At 34.1% G+C, this 16528-nt stretch overlaps 1 protein-coding gene across 4 annotated transcripts in view; it reads right to left on the bottom strand.

Moving 5' to 3' along the window:
- LOC111502962 (uncharacterized) overlaps positions 1 to 16528 on the bottom strand; it is a 493652-nt gene that overhangs the window by 288696 nt on the left and 188428 nt on the right. For all 4 annotated transcript variants that reach the window (XM_074183432.1, XM_074183430.1, XM_074183433.1 and 1 more), the window contains one exon: positions 7048 to 7125. In XM_074183432.1, coding sequence (XP_074039533.1) covers positions 7048 to 7120 — 73 coding nt within the window. In that variant the 5' untranslated portion in view covers positions 7121 to 7125. The remainder of the gene's footprint in view (positions 1 to 7047; positions 7126 to 16528) is intronic.

Here is a 16528-nt window from a genome sequence, read left to right as displayed (position 1 = left end):
ATCATCCATATAGTGCTGTTGTATGATGACAGTTGGTGCTTCTGGAAATTCTTCTCTGAAGTCTTCGGCATTTCTGTTTTTAGCCTCCTGGGCTAAGCAAGGTCCACAGGTCGATCCAAAAAATACGACAACAATTTCATATGTATCAGGTTCAATTCATCGATCTTTGCCTCACCATAATATTCGTTGTGCAGAGCAATCTTCCGGTCTTACTTTAACTTGCAAAAACATTTCTTTTATATCAGCAGTGAATGCATATTTTTTAATTCTAAAATTTAACAGAATATCATTCATGGAGTTATACAAATCGGGACCTGTCAATAAATTATCATTGAGGCTCACACCGTGACTTCTGACTGAAGCATTAAAGACAATTCTTAATTTATTTGGTTTGTTTACATTTGTTACCCCGAAATGTGGCAAATACCATGTTTTCTCATTCACATTATTTGCTTTTTTTTGTCAACTTGATATAACCTTTCTTCTCCATGTCTTGAATTTTTTCGCAATATATTTCACCGTACTTCTCATCTCTATCCATTTTCCGTTCAATATAGTTCAGTCTTTTTAGCGCATTTGTTCTGCTTTCAGGAAGAACAATGTTATCTTTTTTCCATAGAAGTCCTGTTTCAAATCTCTTTCCACTTCGTTTCATTGTTGTGTCCAAAATATGCTGTGCTCTCTTATCTTCAATCGACAAAACTTTATCAGACATACTTTGAACAGTTTCCAATTTCCAATTTTCTTTAACCATTTCGTGTAGAATATCTAAATCATCCTTCTCATTTCGGAGATCGTGGGTACTGATTTGACAGACGATATGTTCATTTCTACTGGACACATCCAAATTTTCATGAATTACCCATCCCAATAATGTTTTACTCATGGCGGGTCCATTCCATGGTCCAGAAATGAGTTTTCTGTTAACTAGAAGTGGCCAATTATCTTGTTCGATGAGTATCCTGGGTTGAGCATCTTTCAACGGTGAAATCTTGTCCTGGATATATGGATACTTCATCCTGATTTTATCGAAATCTACTGTCTGCGAGGGAAGAGAAAGTTTCGTTGTTCGTACATGGCGCATCTGAAAATTGGGACCATTGTCTTTGGAACTAATAGTAAATGAAACAACTTTAGAATCATTTTGTTGATGAAACAAATCGTCATTAGTCCATTGTAGAGAAAGACTTTGTATGGGACCGTCAAGACCAAGATAATTAGCAAATTCTTCATCTATTAAAGAAATTGTTGATGCGTCATCCAAAAGTGCATAAGTTTCGGCTGTTTTGTTTCGACAAGTGACAACTACCGGTAAAATTTTCAGTAGAACGGATTTATTATTGAAAACGTGAGAATTTGTTCCAACAATGGCAGAGTCATCAACATTATTGGCTTCATTAATAGTCTGAGGAACGTCTTTATGTAATAACTTATGATGAAACTTTGGACATTGTTGGACTCCACATACCTTTCGTTTTCTGCATTGCTTTAGATTATGATAAAAACTCAAACAAGAAAAGCATATCTTATTTTCCGTTATTATTGACCACCTACCATCTACTGGCATTGACTTGAATTCGGAACACTCTGTAAGATGATGCACATTTTTCTTACAGCAAATACAAGATTTTTTGCTCGTTGCTAAAGTAACTCCTTTTTTGACATATTTTGATTTGGACGTATTTTCCTGAATGTCATATTTTGGAATTTGAATTTGACTAGCCGCATTTGCCTTTTCATCAAGCCTCTTTCCTAATTCTACTAGTTTGAATCGTGGTTTTACTAACTTAGAAAGATGTTCTACCTATGATAGCTGATATGAGGTTGGTAATTTACTCATTATTTCATTCATTAGAATTGAATTATGTAAATGTTCTTCCTCATTGAGCGATTCTATAGAAGCTACAAAATTTTTGATTTCATCACAAAACTCTATGAATAACTCAAGCTTTTCTTCTCTCACGGATAGAAATTTCTTTATTTTCTCTAACAACATCATTATTATATGATCTGGCCGACCAAAACGATTTTTCAGTAAATCAATAACTTTGTCAACATTTTGTGGCATTATTAAAAGGGATTGAACAATTTTTTTTGCATTTCCTTTTAGGCACTTCTGTAGTCTAGATTGATTTTCCTCGTTTGAAAATCCACAAATAGCGTTAGAATTATTATAATGATAAATAAAATTGGGCCATTCACTTGGATTTCCGTCAAAAATGGGAAGTTCCCGTGGCAGAGATTGCCTTGTTAATATTTTTGTCATCTGAGGAAGAGTCATTTGATACATATTGTTATGAAAGAAAGGAGTAGAATACTTTTCCGGACTATTTTTAGAATGATAATCTCTTACCAATTCATCTTCTTTTACCATAAATATCGAATGCTTATCCTCACCGTCATGCCCGTTTGTCCATGGAGTTTTACCGTCGATCCAATCTTCCACGTTAGGCTTTTGGGACTGATGCATTGACATTGACTCACTTTCATCACCATTCTCTTCAATTTCTGCTACTTTCAGGGCTAGTTCTAGATCTATAAGCTCTTTTTCTAATGTTTTCTTCTTTATTGCCGTTTCGATTTCCAATTTCTTCAGTCTTGAAGCTTGACTACTCCTACTGCTTCCTTTTAGTTTGGAAGGAGATTTTCTGATTGCTTCTTGACCTTCAACTGCTGTCACGACTACTTCAGATTTAGCCTGTAGCTTCTCTTTCTTTTCTTTCAATCTTTGACTGTACCTCAGGTTTTGAACAGATTTGCTTGCATTCATGCTATCCATGGTGTTGTTTCTTTGCATATCTCGAAGGACCATATGTTTTTGAATTACCTGCAAATTATTATTTATTCCGGGTCGAAGAACGAAATTTTATATTCTTTTAGAAAAGTCAAACGTCTTTCAAAAACTTTACTTTTTTTTTTTTCAACAACTCATATTTTCCCATCAACCTTGATCACTACTGACAAATGTCAACTAAAAACGATATACAGGGTGTAATCACATAACAATGATAAATCTATAACATCCTAAATCAATTACTCATGTTGCCTTAACTACTAGTCTTAAATTAATTTTACAATATTGCCTTATATAACAGTCAGGTAAATCTGATAATAAAACATTATTCCAACAATCTATATAGTATACTATGGGGTATTGGTCCATCATCGTTGTTCATAATATTATTCTCATAGGCATATAGATGTTGTTAACTTGTCTAACTAATCTTAATGATGTAAAATATGATGGGCGACTGCTGATTTTTTTGATCTTCTATATTTTAGGTGTGCTAAGTGTTCCATATATCTCATTTTAATAGATCTTTCAGTCTGTTCATAATATTTTGCACCCCAGTCCCTAAATTTAATTTCGTAAATTCCAGACTTTTCCGAATTCTCGACTTTGGATTATCTGAAAAGCTCTGTAGTGTATGATTTGTTCTAAATACCACCTTCAGGGTCAGACAGAAAGATCTATTAAAGTAAGAAAGGCTCAAAATATGGAAGATTAGAAAAATCAGCAGTTGTCCATTATATTTTGCAACAAAACCATTCCATTAACTTTAGTTCATTAAGATCAGTTAGACAAAGTAATAAAAGGCGTCTCAATGCCTATGAAAGTGTAGAAATAAGTAATAATGAGTAAGAAAGTAAGTAATAATAATATTATGAATAATAGTATAACTAATAGTGTAATATACAGGGTCCTGCAACAGTGGCGCGGTGTTCCATTTCTCTATATAGGAAGCAGATAGGAATCTAATTTTCTATAATATTACCTTATTGCTCGAGCTCGACAAAATAAAAATATTGGCGGTCACACAGGGTGTTCGATTTTTTCTGGGCGGATCCCAACTGTGTCTTTTTAAATGGCAACCTATATTTTTTATCGCTTTTTCGGTTTCTTCATAGAAAATAAAATAAACTTTATGTATATCTGCACTTCGAAAATATTGATGGTTTTCGAGATATCTAGCATGACAGGTTTTTTTTTTCCAATATTCGTCACTCAGAATATTTGAAATTATAAAGTGGTGCCAAGTCCAGTTGAAATTTTTTTTTGGTCGAATATTCTACATTGGTAACTCTCTCAAACGATATATCTGAAATCGACCTGTGATATACAGGGTATGAAAAACCGCTTGCCAAATATTGTAAATGAAAATTTGAAAAATCTTCCTTATATTAAATGGAACACCCTGTATATTATTGATCCATAAGAAGCGCCAACGAAACCTCTACAAATTTCATTAAGTATTCCCTATGGCTAAGTTCAATAGTTTTTCTTAAATGAGCATTTCTTTCGAAAAATGTTCATTTTTTCAAAGCGAAATCCATTTGACGACTGATAAGAATATACAAAAAATACCCTTTCCTTAAATTATCGCCCATTCCTAAAATTACCTGTTGCTAGATAAACAAGTTGCGAATTACACCACAAAATGGACGTTCTTGAATAGTTACAATAATTTCAAAAATCTCGGAATTTGTGCCATATTCTTTCGGTCTAAAACAACCTTTCAGCGAATGAAATATTTATTGGAAATCAAGTAGTCTGGCAAATGACAGAACAAAATATTTGGCTGCAAATGAATATTGAAATTTTTAGTCAATCGTGAAGTTGAACTGTCGGTATAATTTCATCAGAATGTTGTTATCAAAAAGTGATTTGATTGATATGATTTTCATATTAGGTGAATCAGACAGGAATTGTTTATTGGCAAGTAGAATTTATTCTCAACGGTATCCAGATAGAAGGCATCCAGATGAAAGATCTTTCCGAAAGGTCTTGGGACGATTCGTTGAAACTGGATCTATTAATTATTCCAAACATGAGCGCATCAAGCCAGCTACTAATGAAGATAATGAATTGCAAGTTCTTCTTGCTGTTGAAGAAGATCCTAGTAGGAGTCAACGACAAATTGGGGAAATAGTGGATATAAGTGAGAGATCAGTGCAACGAGTATTGAAGAAACATCGCTTTCATCCATACTACGTTCAGTTACATCAAGAACTACTGTATGCTCATTTCGAGAAAAGAGTGAGATTTTGCAATTGGGCCATGAACAAAATTCGTCGAAACGAATATTTTTTCAATAATATTTTATGGTCGGATGAATCGACATTCCATAAAAATGGATTTGTAAATCGACATAATTAACATTATTATGCGACAGAAAATCCTCACTTATTGAGACAGGTGGATTATCAACATAGGTGGTCGATAAATGTCTGGGGAGGCATCATTGGAGAATATGTAATTGGTCCATACTTTTTTGAGGGACATATGAATGGTGCAATGTATCTCAATTTCTTACGAAATGATTTACCAGGTTTGTTAGATGATATTCCTCTTGACCTCCGCAATAGAATGTGGTTACAACATGATGGTGCACCTGCTCACTATTCGGCAGAAGTGAGAGATCATCTAAATGAAGTATTTCCCAATAAATGGATAGGACGGAATGGGCCTGTACGGTGGCCCGCTAGATCACCAGATTTGACGAAACTAGATTTTTTCTTATGGGGATACATAAAAAATATGGTTTACGTTGAGCCACCAACTTCTCCCGAAAATATGCGACTCAGAATAACGAATGCTTTTCGCAGCATTACACCAGCTGTTTTGCGCAGGGTAGAACAGTCTTTCAAACATAGACTTCAGCTCTGCATTCAAGAAAATGGAAGACATGTTGAACATATTTTATAAAAGTTTCATTATCAACCTTAATTAAACTCCCCTTTTGTAGTTTTGTAATTTGCCAGTTGACAAATTTGAATATCTAGAACTCAAGCTCTGAATGAATATAATAACATGAAAAAAATAGTTATTTATAATGTTTCTTTCTTTTAACTTGTTTGGTTTGATATTGCACGATTTATGAGTGAAATTCTGCATCCAATGAAAAAATAATTTTCCATTTAGCAAAAAGTGATAGGTACATACATTTATTTCGTTAAAAAATATTTGTTTGGACACCTTCTAATGTACAAAATTGAAACAAGATATCTTTCGTATATTTTTATCAGTCGTCAAATGGATTTCGCTTTGAAAAAATGACCATTTTTCGAAAGAAATGCTCATTTAAGAAAAACTATTGAACTTAGCCATAGGGAATACTTAATGAAATTTGTAGAGGTTTCGTTGGCGCTTCTTATGGATCAATAATATACAGGGTGTTCCATTTAATATAAGGAAGATTTTGCAAATTTTCATTTACAATATTTGGCAAGCGGTTTTTCATACCCTGTATATCACAGGTCGATTTCAGATATATCGTTTGAGAGAGTTACCAATGTAGAATATTCGACCAAAAAAAAATTTCAACTGGACTTGGCACCACTTTATAATTACAAATATTCTGAGTGACGAATATTGGAAAAAAAAACCTGTCATGCTAGATATCTCGAAAACCGTCAATATTTTCGAAGTGCAGATATACATAAAGTTTATTTTATTTTCTATGAAGAAACCGAAAAAGCGATAAAAAATATAGGTTGCCCAGAAAAAATCGAACACCCTGTTTTATTTTGTCGAGCTCGAGCAATAAGGTAATATTATAGAAAATTAGATTCCTATCTGCTTCCTATATAGAGATATGGAACACCGCGCCACTGTTGCAGGACCCTGTATAGCTTGTTGAAATAATATTTGATTATCAGATATATCTGACTGTTAGATAAGGCAATATTGTAAAATTAATTTAAGACTAGTTGATAAGGCAACACGTGAAATTGATTTAGAACAATTAAGACGCAGGTTCCTAGCAGAGGTTTCTATATAGTAAAGAAAAGGATAATATCGAATGTAATTAAGTTTAATATTCTTCTTGAGAATGATCACTTGGTGATTGAGACACGTGTCGAGGTGTTAAAAATAACGGTTTGGTGTTGGGACTGAACTCCAGTAATATTCTTAAAGTTGCTTGTCTGTTCATTTTTCTCTTCTGACCGAACTACGACGAATGAAACGAAAAACGAATTAAATCAGTTTCACATAAAACTATATCTGTGCGATTCTCCAACGTAAATATGAAGAAAAGTAGTTACCTCTGGAGCAACTGGTAACATTGGAACTCCAGGACGAGGAGCTCCTATCCACCTGCTGAGGTCGGTCCGACATTCGTCCTGAAACAAAATTCTCTGATTAGATCATTTTGTGGAAGACTGTTGACTTCTCTGAAGAAAGTTAATCAAATAATTAAAAGATAACATGAATACAATAGTTTGAACAGCGTGATGTTCTACAGATATTCGCAAATGCTTTTCTTGCAATTCACCTTCATATTACGAAAACTCCGTGAAACAAAATGTATTTATCATGATGCCAGCTTAAGTGCATCGAGAAACAAAATTACTTTGATATCAGGTAAATACTGACTTGTGAAGTTTTCATTCACCTCACCGTCCACAATCTGAAAATAATGTTAACGGATCATATTATTTCGATCTTTGATTAGTGACGCAACATATTTATGAAAAAAAAAATGAATAAAAATGCAATTGCCCAAGAATTCTTCATTCAGATTTTCACGGAATTCATAAACTTTCATCTCAACGGCAATTATCAAGTAGTTTTTAGTTATTATGAAACCATTTTATCAATAGTCGGGCCCCATCACCCGAAGCCCCGATACATTTCGGAGGGCGTGCCATCATCATCAACCAAAGATCACTCCCCACACTGTGGGGTGAATGATCATTGGGTCCGAAAATCATGTGCCGAAAGCAAGCGAAGTGAGCCCAGAATGACAGCCTCGTCTCGCCAGGAGCTGAAATATCGTCTTGTCCTGATGGTCGTAACAAACTATTAGGCTGTTTGAATGTCAATTTTTTTGTGGCTCCATATCTCAATGAATATTTATTCTATTGTGTCATGGTAGGTACTGATCGACAGAGGATTTTTGTACCCTATATATTGATGTACTCATTGATAGAATGAAAACATATCTCTGAAAGGTATTCATTAACTTTCCGTTTGCAAGGGAATACTCTTTATATTTGAAGGCACAAAATTGATTAGCTGGGAGCCTGCTATAGAGGGTGATTTTTTCCAACAATTTTTCTGCAGTTTAATTATTTTTCCATTTCTTGTTGGGTAATTGTGACACTTTGAATTAGTTTCAAACTCAGACTCCTTCTTTTTTTTGAGAGATGAATGCACGACTGATGTTAATGTAAATGTTCACCAAATGCTTTTCATTCATAACCTTTTGAAGTTGTACCAATGCTTGAAAACTGGTGTTGATTCTTTTGCAAACATAGTTTATGTGAACTTGCCAACTCAACCCAGAATCTATATGAAGTCTTAAAAATGTTGTGGTTTCCGACAGATAGGTAGTGACATTATTTATATCAACCTGTATAAGCTCAAAGGGTCTTCGGTTGAAGAATTGAACTAACACCGTTTTGTCGGTATTGACTATGTGACACCATTTCGTGAATTTACTACTTATTGTGTTCAGTTTCGACTATAGTTCCGCAGGACTATCAGCTCCCTCTGAGACTGCAGTATCATCGGCAAAAAGTGATAATGATTTTGTATCTAGATCTTGAGGTAAATCATTGATATAAATCAGAAAAATCAGTGGTGCCAGAACTGAGCCCTGTGAAACTCCAATGTCTACGTTGAATGTAAAAGAGATCGTATCATCCCATGTCACATATGATTTGCTGAACTTTATATATGATATTACCCATGCAACAAATGTCCCTCTAATACCTATTGCATATAATTTGCTTGTAAGTATATCAAAATTTATGGAGTTGAATGACTTGGATAAGTCAAAGAAAAGCGCAGCTACAAATTTACCTTTTTCAATGCGATTATGAATATGCTCCAGGAAAGTTGCAGCCGCTCCTTCCGTCGACTTACCGTGGCAGTATCCGTGTTGATAGATACTGATTATATTGTGTTTCACCAAAAAAGGAAATAATTTGTAACAGATACTTTTTTCAATTACCTTAGCCAACAAACTGGGAATGGTTACTGGTCTATAATTATCGATTATAAGGGGGTTATTTTTCTTGTATAAGGGAATTATTTTTACAATTTTTAGTGGGTCTGGAAAAGTTCCGTCCTCAACAGATTTATTGATTATTAATGCCAGTCGTTCACAAAGGAATTTGTAGTAAAGCAGTCCATTCCGGTGGAATTTTTATTCTCAATTTCTGGCAAAAGTCTCAGCAATTATTTTTTTATTTTCGACCAGTTACCTTCTTTAATATTTTTACTATGTTATTTTTTTATCGTACGATACAAATCTAGCACATTTTGATTATGGCCACCTTTGGTTAGACAATAAATTTCCTACAATTGTCTACCTCCTGCCTTGAGTTCAACTGTTATCCATTCATTTTTTGTGGATTGCCTATCAATTTTTATTTTTATCAAAGGACATATTAGATCTAAAGCATATAGTTATATATTGAAAAAATTCGAGTATACTTCGTTTATTTTTAAGCCACTTCCATACACAGATTGGTAGTTTTCGTTACTTAAAAATTCTTTTAGTTTCGATAGGTTCTCCTGACACGTAGTTCTTTTCGTGAATTCTTTCAATACTCTATCATTTTTTTTCCAAACCGTCTACCACTAATTGAAATATCAAACCATAATGGTCACTGAGATCCATTTTCCTAATACCATTGAGTCGACGCTGCTATCAGAGCACCACGTCTTTGAAAAACACAAATTGTTTATATTTTTTGTTACTGTTTATGCTCCTAATTGAAACCAGATTCATTAGTTTAGTCGTATGAATAATAAATCACTTGTGACACATCTGTAGCGTTAATAACAGTTCACGATTCAAAGGCACTTCGATAATTCATAGTTACATTTCAAAATGTTATTGAACAAGGTAAACCTTAATCTACTATTACACGACTGACCATTTTTTTAATTCATCACGTGGTATTGTAAAAAAAGTTAAATGAGTTTTATTAGATCTGTAAATAATGTTAATTTCTTAGATGTTCTTTTGTATATCACATTTTCTGTATGAAGATGGATAAGTAGAAAGCCAAAAGTTTTTTTTACAGAAACGAACCTTTTCATAAACTATATTCCTTTCAGTTGAATCCTTTTGTTATATTTCAGTACAATATTGACACGCTGAGAGAAATATGATTAAACTAATTATAAGTCAACTTCAAGACAACTGTATTTTATATGATACATTAATTTTCATGAAGAACTGGAAGCGAAAACTTCAAAATAGAATACTAAACATTGTGAAATACAATTTAAATAAAACTGTTTTAATAACATGCTCTTCCATAATGATGCGGATACAAATCCATAACTTCTATTAGGTAATCATTAGCTAGTTAGAATCTAATTAAAGAACAATCCGGATTCTTGTATTTTCAACACTGAAAATACCCACGAGGAACATTCGCATAAACGTTACGGCCGATGGACACGCCTTGTTTCGCGATTTGAATTTGATGTCTGTCCTGAAGCAAGCCTGATAAGTTGAAGTCACTCATTTTTATTTTAACGTGTATACCAAACTGTAAAATTTTCGGAACGCGCATGGGCGCTTTTCAAAGCGTACAGATCGTAACTGCGCGGTAAGGATTTGTATTGCCTACGAAACCAAATTTTTCATTTCAATCGAAAGATTATGCGTTAATATAGAAAAAATATGTGATTCCCAACACGGAATATATATATATATATATACACTGCTTTTCAGATAAAAGTATCCACCTTTAAAAACTTTTGTAATACTGGTATTTAGAAAAAATCTAAAAATACGTCAATTTATGTTGGAAGGGGCAAGCATTATGGCTTATTTAAACTTACTGGAAAAGCCACCCCCTCACCCCTAGCATCATCCCTTTTTTTTTAAATTACTTCTCATATTTTTTTATGTAAAATTTGGATACTCCCCTTTGAGCTGATTTCAAAAATGTATAATACTTGTAGGTTGAAGTGGTTAGTTTATGAGATAGACAATTTTTCTTTCAATAGCACAAATTTTACTTATTTTTTACTTTCACCTTATTTGCCTATACTAAAATGAGTTGAACAACAGTTCAAACTCTTTAATCTGTTTACCTGTGCTATTCATTCTACTTCAAAAATCCAAACAACAAAAAACTCTACTTTTTATTAGAGTTTGACATTGTCAACTAGAATTTGTAGTCACTATTGATAGTGTACTTTGATACATTATTTATTTTGTTTCGCTGAAATGGTTTACTCTTTGCAAGAAAGAATTGAAATTGTAGGTTTCTACTACCAAAATAATAATTGTGCAAGAGCTGCTGCTAGAATATTTAACGAATTACATGACGGAAGACATGCAACTCATAAGTATGCAACTCAACTGATGGAGAAATTTACCACAACAGGGTCTGTTTGCAATAAAGTGCATAAGCGAGAGGGACTCGTAAATAACGAAGTAATCCAAGTGGCAATTTTAGGGCAAGTCAGCTTAGAGGCTCAACAACCCCGATCGGTGTTTCATCTTCTACAGTTTTCCGAGTTCTACATAAATTCAAGTACCACCCATACTAAGTTAAGTTGGTGCACGAGTTGAATGAAGATGATTTTGATCGTCGTCTAGAGTTTTGCGAATCAATAACGCAATTTATCAATAACAATCCACAATTGTTAAACACTATTTGCTTTTCTGATGAATGCTCATTTTCAATAAATGGCTTAGTAAATAGGCATAATTGTAGATATTGGGCTGAAAGTGATCCACATATTATGCGTGAATTCCATACACATCCCCAAAAGTTAAACGTTTGGTGTGGTATCCTAGGTGACCATATTGTCGGACCTTTCTTCATCAACAGAAATTTAAATGGTGAATCATATCTTGAGTTACTCAGGGAAGGAGTTGACCCACGTATTACAACAATAATAGAAAATGATGATAATCTTTCCGAAGATTTACTGGTATTTCAACAAGACGGAGCTCCCTCACACTATGCTATGCCTGTCCGACAATTTATAAACGAAACATTCCCCGCTCGTTGGATAGGTAGAATAGGGCAGATGATGGAGTGGCCACCTAGGTCACCGGATTTAACACCCCTAGACTTCTTTTTATTCTTTTTATGAGGGTATTTAAAAACAAAAGTTTATGCTACCCAACCAGAATCTCTGGATGATTTACGAGAGAGGATAGAAAATGAATGTCGACAATTAAATCCAGCCGTATTAAGCAATGTCAGAGAGGCATTTCAAAATAAATTATACCATTGTATGGAAGTGAATAGTACTCATTTTGAACACTTATTGTAACTTCATAATAAATAGCACAGTTAAAAAGATTAAAGAGTTTGAACTGTTGTACAACCCATTTTATTACAGGCAAATGAGGTGAAAGTAAAAAATGAGTAAAATTTGTGCTATTAAAAGAAAAATTGTTTATCTCATAAACTAACCACTTCAACCTACGAGTATTATACATTTTTGAAATCAGCTCAAAGAGGAGTATCGAAATTTTACATAAAAAATATGAGAAGTAATTAAATATATATATATATATATATATATATATATATATATATATATATATATATATATATATATACACATATATATATATATATATATATATATACACATATATATACACATATATATATATATATATATATATATATATATATATATATATATATATATATATATATATATATATGTATATATATATATATATATATATATATATATATATATATATATATACATAAGTAACGGTAGAAATTTAATTTTAGAATATTTTCTTATACAAAAGTTACATTTCCTTTATATCAAAAGTACAATTATCAAATGTGCATTGCATGAATGATATGTTCCTTGAACTATTCGGTACAACAGTCGAATTTTCTTGTGTTGAAATATTTTTTTCTGTCATGGGCACAACTGCCGTTGATGTACCTGGTCGCAAATCGGGTGTGGGTATTATTTTAGCACTGCCAAACGTTCTAAACAGTTTATTAGCTATTTCTGTCCTGTGTGCTACCGATTCATCAACATGCCCTTCAGCAATCCTTTGCTGCTGCTGGACGAAGGGCTACATTCGGTAAAATTTAATATATTCTTCAGTAACTACAAATTTCCTGTTTACATCATTCTTTGTTTGCTTGAGTTTCACAATTAATAACGTTCCCGAATCTTCAGTATCATCTAATGTTACCTGGCTGATTTCACAAATTCGACAAGCTTCTGCAATCCCAAATACAACAACAACCTTGGCCATTAAATGAACTTCATCGTGAGCATTATTTAAAAAGTCACTAATATGTGTACTCGTAAATATCGCAGCTTTCTTGGGCGTGCAACCTTTCCCATTTTGTTTCAGAAATGTAATTAGTTTGAAATATTTGAAATATCTACATTATTATTGGATTGTAACATACTTTTAATCGTTGAATAATTCGACCACACTTTTGATGGTTTTTGTTGTTGTTCCAATTCCGAAAAATAAGCCACCGTCTTCGAGAAAGAACTGCATGTCTTTTCCATCTTCCATTCTGTGAATCTTGAATACGCGGTTTCATATACTTTCCGCGATTTAGCTGGCAATAATTTTTGTGATGCTACTTTCGCTGCTTCTACTAACTACGGTGGAGACAGTGAAAACTTGGAATTAGACATTTTTCAAAATAACTACTGGCTACTAAGTTCGCAATTTTTAAATCAAATCACAGAATTAAATTGACAATATACTGTGTAATGTCCGTTGTAAGTAGTCCCACTGTGATTTGAAAGTGCATATAGATTATAACGACAAGGAGCCACATTATCTGCTACATAATTGCTCATATCTAATCCATCTGAAGAAAAGTCAATGGAAACATTCAATTTCCCTCTGAATCTTTCCGTTGGAGAGAATCTTTTCAAATGAATTACTAAAATACGGCGAATCTTATAGATTGATAAGGACTTGTACATTTTCTCCTTTGCTTGCACCTCGAACACATTGGTTTTTCATCTCCATCCAGAGTTTTCTTCCTTGTGAAAGAATCCAAGCAATGTGACAAAATCAATTGGCCAGTTCTTTGTGGTATGAGAAGAGATAAATCCCAGAAAGGATCAAAGGTTACTGATGAGTGTCCACAGTATGTGCACTTCACAGTGGATTTTAATTGACCAACGAAATAGTCTTGGAGTTGTTGATATTCAAATATCTCTGCCAGGACTCTTGTGCTTTTCCGTTATCGCTCAGTTTTTCGTCAATTTCAGTTAAGAACGGTTCAGGTTTCTCAGTAATTCTGTTGAGGTCCTCATGTTAACCTTCTAAAAGATATCGAAGGAATTCGTGGGCGTCTTGATGGGCAGAACCATGAATCGAGGGGCAAATCTTTGAATCTGATTTTTGAAGTAGACTGTGTTAATTACTCTATCAGATGAATCTTCTGACCACAATTCTTTGATAACTTCTGCGAACGCTTTGATTAAAACACTTTTCATACTAGAAATACTAGTATTGATATATTCCATGTATGTATCCTTTTTTAGGTATTCCAGCAACCATCCCGTGTTTGATAAACATTGGATTATATTGTTTATGAAACGGGTGTTTCCAAGATTTTTTAACCCATTGAAACCAAGAGTTTTGACTGAAGAATGTATCACCGATCTATTGTTGCAACTACGTTTGCCACTACTATTTTCTGCTGAGTAAACACGGATATTATGATTCATTGGGCTGGTAGGATAAGGAATTCAAAGCAAAACTGCTCAAAACTAAATTAGATATGAGTTCTTGTGGGGACTGTTAGGGCTCAGCCAGAGGACCAAACTCGGTCTCATTTAGAGTTCCCACTTCCTTTTCTGTCAAAGCTTGACCGTTTTGCTGCTAGTCTTTCACCAAACAGCACAACTCCAGTTCTTGCACTGTCTATACTTGCCGATATATTTTGTTCATGGGAAACATTGGTAATTCACTGAGGGTTTTTGATTGAAGAATTGTATCTAAACATGAAGCTGCATTTCCTCTTTGAATCAGAATGCTAATTTTTCGAATCAAGGAAGAGGTAGCTCTTGGGTCATTCGTCTCTTTGAATATCCTAATACCGATTTCACGAATAAATTCCAATGCTTGGGGGCCTAAGGTACTAAATATTTCGATTCCTATTGCATAAAAAATGAAATTATCTCCCAAATAATTGTATTTTTGTGTTTTCGACAATTCCGCTAATGAAGCTGCTGCACCGTTGGATACAGAAGTCAAAGGAACGTGACAAGGAGCCAAAGTATCGACGCATGTGAAATCCCAAACAACCGGTTTTCCTTTCCGCCAAGAAGTGAGAATCATGCCATCTGGTCGTTTCCCATCATCGCTGCGAGTGCCGGGGCGTTCTAAGATGGACGGTATATTTGCCGTACCTAAGGCCCGTTTGATGACATCATTTACAGCTTGATGACGGCAAAAGCGCCCGGCGCTATATCTACAACTCAGTCCATGATATCATCGGGTGTCTACTTCCATTCCACATTTGCATTTGTGTTGAACAGAAATATTGGAACCTGGTTGAAGGCATACAGCAACTCTAGAAGATTCATTGTCTGATGATGTACCAAGGGATGAAACTGGTAAGGCATCCAACCAAGCGCCTGCATGTTTTGACGACAATACGTGCCTTATCTATTTGAGATTTAGCCAAGATTAACAAATTATTCAAGGCATTTTTTTACAAGAGGAATATCCCAGGTTTGTTGAAGATTTTTTTTCGGTTCTTGGTACTTCTAGATTAGTTCGTGAGATCCATAGTTGTTTGGCCTCGCTCAAATTGTTATCCGATGAAAAGGAGGGTGATGAAATTGAATCTATCATATTGATCACACTATAACTCGAAGAGAGGAAGGTAGGTAGTAAAAGATCAGTGATTGTTCGAATGCCTAAACCTCCATAAAATACAGGAAGAGTAGCCTGATGCTATGCATTGGTCTCCAATTGATCATTCAATAAAAGTCGGAGAGTGTTACGAATTTCTTCATCGAACTTGATCGGATAAGTTTGGTGATGCCAGGTTGAAAAACATCTCATGAGATGGAGGAACTTTGGAATAGTCAAACAGTTTCTGAGAAGATGGAAAGCTACATGTCTTGGAAGAGCATGAACACGAGAAGACATAATTCTGAAATTATGTAATTTTTTCTCAAAAAAAGTGATGAATGATTCTTCTGTGAAAGGGGAACCAAGACGAATTAAACTATTCCTTACAATTATTTTGATCCCAGGAGCAACGTCATTGAATTTTCTCGAAATATTCAAATCAGGTTCACTTAGAAAATGAAGTTCACATTTATGGAAGTTTAGTTCAAGCCCAATTTCCTTTGACTTTTTAATAACAGACGAAAGGGCGTTGAGAACTTCCTTATAGTCTCCTCCCAGAGAATCGTCATCTAAATACCAAGCATTGAACACTGTTTTTGAATTTTTGATGATATTGTCTATAGACAGGCAAAAAAGAGCAGGTGCTAATGGATCCCCTTGCTATACTCCACGCATTGAAATACAAAAGGATATAACTCTGGAACACTATTTTGAACCGA

This window comes from Leptinotarsa decemlineata, unplaced genomic scaffold (genome assembly GCF_025532065.1).
Source record: "Leptinotarsa decemlineata unplaced genomic scaffold, Ldec_3_MD MMD2_tig00026340_RagTag_RagTag, whole genome shotgun sequence".
NCBI classification, from domain to species: Eukaryota; Metazoa; Arthropoda; class Insecta; order Coleoptera; family Chrysomelidae; genus Leptinotarsa; species Leptinotarsa decemlineata.
This window is presented reverse-complemented; position numbering and strand designations above follow the sequence as displayed.